The sequence below is a fragment of the Doryrhamphus excisus genome, linkage group LG20, assembly GCF_037039965.1.
Source record: "Doryrhamphus excisus strain RoL-2023G ecotype Guam linkage group LG20, RoL_Dexc_Guam_v1.1, whole genome shotgun sequence".
In the NCBI taxonomy this organism is placed as follows: domain Eukaryota; kingdom Metazoa; phylum Chordata; class Actinopteri; order Syngnathiformes; family Syngnathidae; genus Doryrhamphus; species Doryrhamphus excisus.
In genome coordinates this window covers 6,927,767-6,939,930 of record NC_136376.1, presented here as the reverse complement: position 1 = coordinate 6,939,930, position 12,164 = coordinate 6,927,767, and the positions used below count along the sequence as shown (strand labels likewise).

The following is a 12,164-nucleotide window of genomic DNA, read 5'->3' as shown; positions in this document are numbered from 1 at the left end:
TCGATGTCAACGTCCAAGTCAATGTTGCAAGTCTTGGATGATATCGTCCAGACAAGTCTAAAGTCATCAAAATTTTGACACAAATCTGATTTGAGGCCAAGTCGTGTGCCACCACTTCTGGTATAACCCCTGACCTCAATCCAGTCATGAGTGAAGTCTACACATTTGTTTACACATTTGACTCATGTGTAGTATTTTCAAGTCAGTCAGAGTCAAGTCCTGAGTCATCGATGTCAACGTCCAAGTCAAGTTGCAAAGTCTGGGATGATATCATCCAGACAAGTCCAAAGCCATCAAAATTTTGACTCGAGTCTGATTCGAGGCAAAGTCGTGTGCCACCACTTCTGGTATAACCCCTAACCTCAATCCAGTCATGAGTCAAGTCAAGTCATGAGTTATACATTTACAGATAGATAGACAAATATTATAGATAGGTAGATATTTTATCAACAACTCATTCCTCTTCCTCCTCTTTCCCATCTTTGCCAAGTGCTTACTGTGGGTTTCCTGCCAGCTGAGTATCTTCCATCGCTGTAGGCAAACTTTGCAGACACCTTAAAACCATCCGTCGCTCATTTTGCCGCCTGTGTTTTCCAGGCTCGCTCCCTTGTTAGCGCGCCTTCCTCCTTTCTCGCTCACTTCCTGGCCCCATTCTCATTGCTGCCCTAATTTCTTTCCCCCCCCACACACACATCGCTTTAGAAAGCCTTGCTGGCTTTCTCGTCGGCTGACCGCTTTAATCTTGCCAGCCCAAAGTTTTCATGTGCTGGTTAATTGCGTCCCACCAACTGCTGTCTGTCAAACATCTAACACTGCTGGAGAACTTTCCTTGTCTTCCAAGAATAAGAGCCAGTCTTCTCCCAAAACTGAACACATCTGCTGTTTCTTTCAGTGATCGTGATTCTCTTTGTGATGAAGAAACGCTATCACAAGGATTCACTGGCCAATATGAAGAATAGCGGCGAGATTCACGAACAGCTGGTCACGTACGACGAGGAGGGGGGAGGCGAGATGGACACCAACGGGTATGTGGAATAAAAAAGACACACTTTGTCCTGAAGAACAGCCATTTTTAGGATCGCAAATGCTTAATTTCGGCCATGAAAATGTACAATTTGCTTAAATATGCATATATTTTTTTAATAATAATAGACCGTACAGTATTTGTTATGAAAAAATGCGTTAAAGTGAGGGACAACTGTAAGTCAAAGTTCGATTTCTGAATAGTTAGCTCAGCACCACGCCTAAATTAGACTCACCATGGCAACAACAGAGATGCCGTTTTCCTCGTTACATATATATATATATAATATAAATAAGAAATAATATATATAAATTATAATATATATATATAAATTCATTCATTCATTTTCTTACCGCTTTTTCCTCACGAGGGTCGCGGGGGTGCTGGAGCCTATCCCAGTATATATATAAATAATCTATATGATTATTATATTATACTATATTATATTTAAGCATATTTGACATCTTTGTCTAAATGAAGTATTTTCAAGCATAAAAGTGGCTGAATGAAATAAAAGACGACGCATTCAAAGACAATGTGATGACATGTACTATTCTACACCGGTCACTAGGTGGCAGTGATATTACTGTCATGTTTAGTGAAACGCACAAGCACCAGACATGATTTTTTTTTATTGCGGGTTTGATTAATCTCAAAACAGCGGTAGCGGAACCCAAATGACTTTCAAGCTAATTACCGCGTATTGTTTTGTGCAATATTTGATGCCTCTTATTACGCTTCTTATCAATATTTATTCCCCGACTTGTTCATGCGAGACACTTTGTACTTGAAGGAAAAGCCGTATTAAAGTGTATTAAACCTCCTCTTGTTCGCAGTATTTATCTCCTGGGCTGCGTCCCATAATTTTCTGACCCAGTTTAGTTGAAAGGGATCATTAATGTTTGATGTAATCTGAATCTAATCTAATGTGAAGCATCTTAAAAAGCTCCCTGCTAAATGCACGGCTCATTCTGTGCGGAAATAGCACCTATGATTGCAATCAAATATGTCCTTATTAGTTATTAAGTTTTTGCTGGACCTTGTCATGTATTATTCCTGGTTTAGGCCCCGCCTTTGTAATATCTGAGTCTCTCTTTGCTCAGGTACGATGTCTCCATCCTGACATCGGCGTTCCACGATGGCTCGCTTCTCCGCCACCCGGATTGCCACCCCCACCCGTCCCTTTACGCCATGGTCCAGAAGCCCCACCCGCACCACGGCCAGCCGTCCGCCTGCAAGGGCGACATGGCGGCTATGATCGAGGTAAAGAAAGACGAGGCGGACCACGATAGGGACGGCTTCCCGTACGACACGCTGCACATCTACGGTTACGAGGGTCCAGAGTCCATAGCGGGGAGCCTCAGCTCTTTGGGAAGTTCCTCCAGCGGGTCGGACTCGGATTACGACTTCTTGAGCGACTGGGGCCCTAGGTTCAGGACCCTGGCTGAGCTGTATGGCGTGGACGAGCGTGACTACTACCACTAATGGTCTTCTGGGGAACATGCCGGAATACTGAACAGCCATGTACACACACACACACACACACACACACACACACATATTAAGAGACAACAACTGACCTTGATGGTGTCAGTATTGTTTCTGGATGAGGAGCTTGGAGAAATCTGGAAGCTCTACCAAGACGTCCAATCAGATATAAGGATGTCACAGGAAGGGGGAGGGGCTTCCTCATTTGACGATTGCCTAGAAGGGAACAGCAGCCAATCAGAGTTGAGGTCTGAGCAGTTTGTGTGCCATTTTTTTATTTTGTACTTTTTTTTATTGTACATCAACACATTTAAATGTATAATCCACAAAATAAGAACAGCGTTGGACAAAAAAAACAGTCTTCGCTACACATCTTAAAATACTGTCCACTTGGAATACACTATTGTGAAACTTAATTAAAAGTCTAAAATACTCCAACATTTCCCCTTTACCGTCATAGGCTCCCCAAATTATTGACAATGATTTGATTTGTGTTTTTTGGTGTAAAAGAAATATATTTAAACCAAGAAATTAGAAGCTGGTGGTTTATAAACGGTGTTAAACGGCGTGATGCATTTCTTCCGTGCAATGTTGTGATCTGGTTGATACTGAAAAGGAACAAAAACAAAGACTGGAATTTTACATTTTTAAGTCTTCATTAGAGTTTTTCCTGCCTTAAAGTTGTATCCCTTTCTTTTGCTAACGAACCGTAGCAATAGTCAGAACTAAATCTACAGTCCATCAGGCACCACCGTACGTTTAGCAGCATTCTGAAAAAAAGTAAAGCAAAACTACTCTGAGTGTTTTCTCCAAAAGCCAAGCAGTGAAAAAGGAGTCATTTTCCAGTCGAGCCATTCGCTCCAATTTGTCATTTTATCTCCGGCGAGTAAGTCAGCAAGCAGAGAGAGGAAGAAAAAGGAAGAAAAAAAAAAAAAAGAAGAGCTTTGTTTGACACGAGCCATCATCACGGTTATTGTTGTGTTGAAAGCTCAACTCTCAGAGGCCTCGTCTCAGTGAAGTCCTCTGTACAACTCAGGAAGCTCACGGATGCGCCAACAACTTTAACCTCTCATCCTTCTGGCTACTGTCAAGCTTGTGGAATCACACCCCCCACCTTCCAAAAAATGGACATTTGCTGAATAGATTTATTTGGGAAAATATGTAATATAAACATTCTTCAGATAAATCAGTTCAAGTTTTTTATTGGCCTTTATATTTAGAAAATGCGATTTAATAAGATAAGTCACAAAAACAAATATAAAAATAAAAAATAAAAATAGTAAAAAAATAAATGTTTTAATGGGAATAAAATACAAATATTAGAATGAAGTCATAATATTAAAAAAAGTACTGTGAAATATCGCAATACTGAAATATCGTAATACAGAAACTACAAGAAGTGAGTTTAAATATTCGTACATTTGAAAAACAGCAGAAATGGATAACACGAGCAGGGGAGAAAAAATTCATCATAAAAATTAGGTGTCAGCCGTGTGGGAGTATTTTTCATTCAAGTCCAAAAAAGACATTGCAGCTGAGTGCAAACCTTGTCATGCACAGGTGTCAGTGGTGGCAGAGAAGTGTAGAAGGTTTAATAACCATCCTTATTGTGCGTTTGAAGCATGAGGAGCACACAGGAAACTCCCATAAGACGACAATAAGTCTTAGGAGCTTTGGGTTTATATAAGGTGTTAAAAGGCAAATGTGTCACCCCCACTTTCAATGCAGTTGAAATGAAGATGCAGTGAGTCTTATGTTGTTTTGTTTGTTAGCATGATTACTACTTTAGCCATATACATAAAACTCAGAGAAGAAAAATCTAATCCCGTTCTTACAGATACAGGTACAATAATCCCTCGTTTATCCCGGCTATTTGTTCCAGATTGTATTTCTTCATAGTTCTGGCAAAAAAAAACCTGTTTACAATGTACTAAATACTTTTTAAAAACATGATTAGAGCCGGGGCGGCACGGCAGTCAAGTGGTTAATGTGCAGACCTCACAGCTAGGAGACCATGGTTCAATTCCACCCTCGGCCATCTCTGTGTGGAATTTGCATGTTCTCCCCGTGCATGCGTGGGTTTTCTCCGGGTACTCCGGTTTCCTCCCACATTCCAAAAACATGCTAGGTTAATTGGCGACTCCAAATTGTCCATAGGTATGAATGTGAGTGTGAATGGTTGTTTGTCTATATGTGCCCTGTGATTGGCTGGCCACCAGTCCAGGGTGTACCCCGCCTCTCGCCCGAAGACAGCTGGGATAGGCTCCAGCACCCCTGCGACCCTCGTGAGGAAAAGCGGTAGAAAATGAATGAATGAATGAATGATTAGAGTCCTCTAGACATGTAATAACACCCCTATAGTCACTTTTACATTGGTATTACCCAATATAGCCAATATAGTCAGAGAAAATAAGTAATTTAAGACAGTTTATCTTGTAGGGGAGCAGAATGATGACCGACAGGTTTTGACGTTGGGCGTTCCGAGTTGAGGTTTAGCTTAATGTGGGCAGCAACAGTAGACTGTGTTATTACTATGATGATGCTGATTATCATTATGTTCATATTAATGCGCCTGTTGTGCAGTAATATGAACCTGCAGTAAAAGCTAGTTGTTGATCAAGTCTGGTGTTTGTATCACCGGACAATTACTGACACCTAATGACCAATGTGGAGTACTACACTCACAAGTTGAACGGCAGTTTTAATAGCTTTGGAATAGGACTTGATATATTTCCTTTCCGGCGGTCGAGTAGTTAGCGCGCAGACCTCACAGCTAGGAGACCAGGGTTCAATTCCACCCTCAGCCATCTCTGTGTGGAGTTTGCATGTTCTCCCCGTGCATGCGTGGGTTTTCTCCGGGTACTCCGGTTTCCTCCCACATTCCAAAAACATGCTAGGTTAATTGGCGACTCCAAATTGTTCATAGGTATGAATGTGAGTGTGAATGGTTGTTTGTCTATATGTGCCCTGTGATTGGCTGGCCACCAGGGTGTATCCTGCCTGGGATAGGCTCCAGCACCCCCGCACAACCCTCGTGAGGAAAAAGCGGTAGTAAATGAATGAATGAATATTCTCTTTCCATCTCCTTTTCCTATTAATCCAAGAATCCTGGAACCATTGATAATCCCGCCACAGAGTGAGGGCGACTGTGCTGTAGTTTGGTCAATTGCTGAACAGGCCATTTTTCCACAGTTACAATTTCAAATTGGGATTGTTGGGATTGGTCTCCTTGTTGTTCTTGCTTGGAAGACCAAACTGAGGACACAATAGCTGGAAGTCACATCACTCTTTTTCCTGTCGGCATTCACGTGTGAACTTCCAGCACCGTCTTCCCTCCTCGAATCAACGCTAAACCAAACATCGGAGTCATATTCCTGTCCAGAAGGAGGGGGGGGGGTAGGTTGTGCCCGTCTGTTCCTGCCGTGTGTTATTTATCTCTGGTGGGCCGACACATTGTCCTCACTTCCTGTTTGGTGGGCTTGACAAACAATCTTGGAGAGGAAGGCGAGGGGGTTGAAGGTTAAGAAGAAACAAGCATTAAGAGAACAATGTGGCCATTGGAAGCTTTCAATCACTGCGACACCGAAAAACATGTCTTAAAACCTTATGACCAATCGGAATATTTAGTTTTTTTTAACATTTATTACAAAAAAAACCTAAAATGTATTTTTCCATCACCTTCTACTCTACTCACTTTGACTTGTGTCCGTTTCTTCTATGCTTGTATTTATTTCCCAAGAAAATGGACTACAAAATGTTTCCTTTCAAGCTCGCCCGCCTGATTTTGCTGCTGAATTCACTGCGTGGGACTTTAGAGCGAAAATAAAATAAAACCTTTTTCAGCCAATTTACTCATCTACATTGTGAGAAGCAGATGGACAAATTGGCCCCACGTTCGTTTTCTGGGCCGTTTCTGCTCCTTCATTTCAGATTCCACTTCGCAGGAAGAAAATATCTCAAAGTAAAAACTGAAAGTTGATTTCTGTGGTTGCAATTCCATCTTTTATCCGGTTTAATTGGACTTTAAGTGCAGTTACATCACATTATGGCAACACCGGAGTCAGTATAAACAATCAAATTATATTATTTGACGGTATATTCATGCTTCAGGTTGAAGGAAGGTGATTTTAAATTCATATTCACTGTCTCAGGTTGGGAACAGACACGTGTGTACACTAATAAATGACATATTTTCACTGTATTTTGTGCGTCACTGAAATGTACAGTATACAAAAACGTGCCTCTCCTTGTGATTTTGTTGTTTTTTTTTATACATACTGTATTTAAGCGACTATAAACTTGACAGCATCGCTTTTAAAAGTATAATTTGGATTTTGAGTCTTATGTGTTTTCACCAAAATAGTAGGAATTTGTAAAGAAAGTGAAGTCATTCAATTAATTAATCAATTCATCAATTGTGGTGCTTTGCTTTTTGTACAAAATCCTACTAAATTCCAGTGGGAACGGCGTAAAGTATAATAAAAAAAAACATTTCTTCACTGTGTCAACAGAGAAGACGTGTGCCTTCGTTCTTTCATGAAAATAATAGCGGAATTATTTTCTTTCTTTTTTTTTGGATGCTGAACGCAATGTTTTATATATTGTTTTTATGGCGTATGCCTAGCAAATGACTTTTTATGACCTGACATTTTTGTAAGTGTAGAATAAAAAAAAAAATAAACAAACTTGAAAATGTTTCATCTGGTGATTGACGTTAAATGTTTTTTGTTTTGAAAAGGCCGTAAAACATAAAACATATTTTCAAGACATGAAAGGCTGCTTGATGGAAGAATACTTAACAATTCTAATGGCTTTAAAAACATTTGCGCATATTAAAGTGTTAAAGTTGGCTGAGCCGCATGATTTGTAGCAGGTTTTCATGTCGTCACTTCAAAGTTTGCGTGAAACCGAAGAAGAAAATGGGGCTGTGGCGTGTTTGAGACGTCTAAAGTTACACGGCGGGTGAAGATTGGCTCACTTCCTCTGAGGTTCAACGTCCCAAACAAACCGCGGGGCCGTTACCTTCACATTGACCTTTGACATGCAGGAAGTCTTCATGTTTCTTTAACCAGCAAAGACCTCCTTAAAGATGGGAGGTGTTGGACCTCTATGAGACGCCTTTGACTTGACCCGTCTATTCCAGAAGATTTAGTGAGAGCTCTGTTTTACAATGTGACAGAAATCATGTTTCCCCTCAATGAACCACGGCTCACCCATTTCGGGCAGCACTCGTGCAGCCCCGAAGCATGCTCTATCAAGAACTTCTCTATTCATTTACATTGCTGGCTACTCACATAATGAATACTATACTGACTCAGTTGTCCTGCTGTTCACTTGTGTTGCCAGATGTTTCGACAATAATGGCTTTATGTTGACCTATCCTTCCTAGTGGAAAGTACATCCTGCACTCATCTGCTGCAGGATCGTGGAGGCGAGTCCTGGTGTGACCGGCTGTCCTATTTTCAGGTTTCTTTTCTTTAGGGTTTTTAGTTGTGAGTTTTTTCTCATTTAGCAATGAAGTGACGTGTTTTTTCATCTTTTTAGTTTATTCATTCATTCATTTTCTACCGCTTATCCTCACAAGGGTCGCAGGGGTAGCTGGAGCCTATCCCAGCTGTCTTCGGGCAAGAGGCGGGGTACACCCTGGACTGGTGGCCAGCCAATCACAGGGCACATATAGACAAACAACCATTCACACTCACATTCATACCTATGGACAATTTGGAGTCGCTAATTAACCTAGCATGTTTTTGGAATGTGGGAGGAGAACATGCAAACTCCACACAGATGTGGAGAATTGAACTCGGGTCTCCCAGCTGCGTGGCCTGCGTTCGCCGTGCAGTCCCTTTTTAGTTTATTAATTTATAAACTCGGGTGACTTGATTTTCCCGCCTCCTGTGTCTTTATTATGTTAACATGGGTGATAACACACAGTATATAGCAATCTTACTATCTAAAACAGGGGTGGGCAAACTGTGGACCGTGGGCCACATTAGGCACACCAAGTGTCTATATCCAGCCCACCGGGCATTTCCAAATTCCTTTGTTTTTTTTTTACCTGTAACACGGATGGTGTAGCTGGCAACATGACTTGCAGTGCTACAAAAAACGTCAACACACGACGTATAATCTAACCTACCTACTGCACCGTGTGGGCAAGACAACACGCAATACCCATTTCCCCCCAAAAAACCCTCATATTCCTGCTGCAAAGCATGCTGGGTAGCTTGTACTACTCTTTCTCTGCTGTATTGCAAAATAATTGCAAAAAAATTGTCAGAGAAGTAAACAAAGAGGAGTTAACAATGGTTTATTGTTCACACTTCATATTGTTGTTGCAGCTGGACTACCCAGAATGCCTTGCGGGCACATTTGGAAGTAACAGTTTTAAGTTATATGTTATGTTTAATGCTTAGTTGTTGATGTACGCGAGGCGTTAAATAGGTTTGGATGTGTTGTGTTTGTTTTGTTGTTGTTTTGTTGCACCATGAGCAAGTATGTTGTTATACGTATGTACACACATAAACTATATGAGAGTCCAAAAGTGTGCCCACCCCAGCTATACATTATATATGATCTCGCTCAACCCAACTGGCCGATATCCGACAGAGTCTACGTTCTGTTTGAGGGTTTTTTCCCCCGAGAAGGAGTTTTTCCTTGAGTGTTGCCAGGTTCTTGCCCATGTGGGGTTCTATTGGTTTTCTGAAATGATGAGTAGGTTTGATATCTTCTCCGTGTTTAAAGTGCCTTCAGATGACATCTGCTGTGATTTGGCCCTACATAACATAAAACTGGTTTTGACTATAAAAAAAAAAAAACTCAACGCATGCACTTGTTATTGAGTCTTGTGAAGTCGGAATTTTTGCAGGTTTTTGCGTCATGCACATCCATATCCATCATGTTCAAATGCAGCATACATCTCTGAGTGGATTACATGCTGTCGTCATGTAAACAGCTCGTCCTGCACGGAAAAACATCCCGCTTCATATTCCCGTCTTTGATGAAGCTTCACAGGATTATTCACAGTGTCTGTGTAATCGCATCGGAGGATGACGCCTGCTCGCCTTTAACAGTGGCCGTTGTGCCGTCGTGTCTTCTTTGACCATAGCGCCCTTGTTTAGCGTTAACGCCGACGCTGTGTTTTGGAGGGAATTTTGGGATGCGTATATCCGTGCGCTTTTTTGGCCGCCTTCCTGCAAGACATCTGTCGCATGTTGCCACCGAGCTCATAGCTTGAATAAAAGATGACAGAGGTGATTTGCTCCCACTGCACGGTTCCTTATTAGCTGCAAGATGGTGGAAAAAACATCCTGAGGTCACTTCCTGTTTTGCCTTAGGATGGGCCTTCGGAAATATTGGGAAGATTAACATTCATTCATTCATTTTCTACCGCTTTTTCCTCACGAGGGTCGCAGGGGGTGCTGGAGCCTATCCCAGCTGTCTTTGGGTGGCCAGCCAATCACAGGGCACATATAGACAAACAACCATTCACACTCACATTCATACCTATGGACAATTTGGAGTCACCAATTAACCTAGCATGTTTTTGGAATGTGGGAACCATAAACCAGAGTACCCGGAGAAAACCCACGCATGCACGGGGAGAACATGCAAACTCCACACAGAGATGGCCGAGGGTGGAATTGAACCCTGGTCTCCGCCGTGCCGTGCCGCCCGGGAAGATTATCAATCAAATATTATTTGAATAATATAATGTTCTGCATATTAGAGACACAAAATAATATTTTTACTCCGAGACAAAAAGTGTATCCTTGTTTTGTCAAAAAAAAAAAAAGACAGCAAAAACGTAGCAGAATCCTGAGCGCTAAACTATCCCACTGTGAAATACAAAAATGACATACCAAAAGCTAATAACGCGCCAACATCAACTGTCTGGTAAACGTAGCTCCATTCACTCAACAACCGGTTTACTTTCTGCTCTGCAAAAGATAAAACCCCAACAAATGCCCTTGTTTTACCAAAAGCACAAACAGCAAGCAAAAAGGAGTCCTGAGGATCAGAGCTAAACAAGCTCAAATTCAAATCTACAAGTCAAGTGCATGGAAATAAAGTGTGATATATGACGTACAGTATGCGAGAACAAGCTAACTTATCAAAGTTACTCATGCGCTAACCTGACCATCCTGAGGAACCTCATTCCATTCACTCAATATCAATCCACACTGGAGTCATTTTTGTACTTTCTTGGCTCAAAATGATCCCAAATTAAACTGTTTTACTTTCTGCTTTGGTAGCAAATAGCGATGCTCCGATCGCTGGGCCGATATCAGTGAAAAACGATGATATCAATAAGCATGGTGCCACTTCAGCAAACACGCCTATAAACACACGCCAACATCCGTCAGCGCTGCAGTCCATGTATACAAGATGTCTTTGTGACCAAAGCTGGCCAACATTGTTTGATGCTATCTCTTAAAAATAACACTCCTTTTCTCTTTTTCGTGGTGCTCCACTTCCTGTTTGGGTGCCTTTCGCTGCTGTGTCCTACTTGGCCCCATGTTTTCCAATACATCGGAGGCATGTCGCTAATAAGCTAAACAAATGTCATTCCCACACTTAGGTGCCTAAGTGCAGGATTATACAGCAAATGGATCTCGGCCCGCTCGTCATTGCTAGCTGGCATAGCGTTGCAGTCAACCATCACAAAGGCCACTGACGCGCTTACAAACAAACCTGACTGTTAAAATAACACACAGCTGCAGGAGGCGGGCATCGGAGAGGTCCATCATCTCCACCGACATTCGCTAACACGCTGCGGTTCCTAATTAGACGTTGCGGGTAATGCAATCAGGGGAGAGGCATCGTGGTTTTTAAGCTACGGTTCACAACTTTCCACGGCGGATGATGCAAAAGCAAATGTACACACAAAGAGGGTGTTTAAACAATGGCTGCCGCCAGCTGTTTGACTAACATCCTGTGTGCAGTGGCCAGCACTTAACAACATTGTGAAAAGAAGGATATCCCCTTTCGCATCCTCTTTGTTTGCCAACCTTTTTTAGTTCATAGCAGACAAAGTTGGATCAGACAAGGACAATAATGCAAAAAACATGCGTGCTTGTGTGTGTGTGTAATTAAACATTAGTTCAAAACTAACCAAGGAACTGGTAAGAATTTAGTGCATGTTACTTTGTCGCCATCTTGTGGTTAAAATAAGCATCACACCCACTGTACTATTGTTACACTTTATCCGTTTATTTATTCACTGAAATGTTCAAAAAAAAATACGAAACTGTCTTCTGTTTTGAATTTCGCAGCAGGAACTATAAATTTGGTGGGATTAGCTGTGTTTTTGTATTATTTAAAATTGTTTTAAAAATACAAATTTGTATACACTTAAATGTAGGAACGCTGACCAACCGTTAAACGTGCTTATTTACAATGTGCATACGCGTTTTGGGTAACTTAAACTTTTCCATTAGCGAACTTATATATTGTTATTTTACATTTCATTTTAAGTGACGGGATACGTGACACACTTTTTTTTTGCTTTGCCGGAAGTGGACAAAGAAATATACACGCTGGGGATGAGAAACGTGGACGGAAGTGGTGCAAAAGACATAAGGATGCGACCGGGATGCTGATGCTGATGATACTGATGCTGCTGATGTCGACAGAAGACGAAGCAGACTGG

The 12,164-nt window shown here is 41.6% G+C and overlaps 1 protein-coding gene and 1 long non-coding RNA gene across 2 annotated transcripts in view; one reads left to right on the top strand and one right to left on the bottom strand.

The window, feature by feature from the left end:
* cdh5 (cadherin 5) overlaps positions 1-7,210 on the top strand; it is a 38,996-nt gene extending 31,786 nt beyond the window's left edge. The window contains exons 14-15 of the mRNA XM_058059063.2: positions 893-1,025; positions 2,128-7,210. Of these exons, the coding sequence (XP_057915046.2) occupies positions 893-1,025; positions 2,128-2,509 (515 nt within the window). The 3' untranslated portion in view covers positions 2,510-7,210. The remainder of the gene's footprint in view (positions 1-892; positions 1,026-2,127) is intronic.
* Positions 1-12,164, bottom strand: part of LOC131108219 (uncharacterized) — a 109,398-nt gene that overhangs the window by 65,154 nt on the left and 32,080 nt on the right. The window contains exon 2 of the long non-coding RNA XR_009120432.2: positions 2,605-2,728. This is a non-coding gene — a long non-coding RNA (uncharacterized LOC131108219). The remainder of the gene's footprint in view (positions 1-2,604; positions 2,729-12,164) is intronic.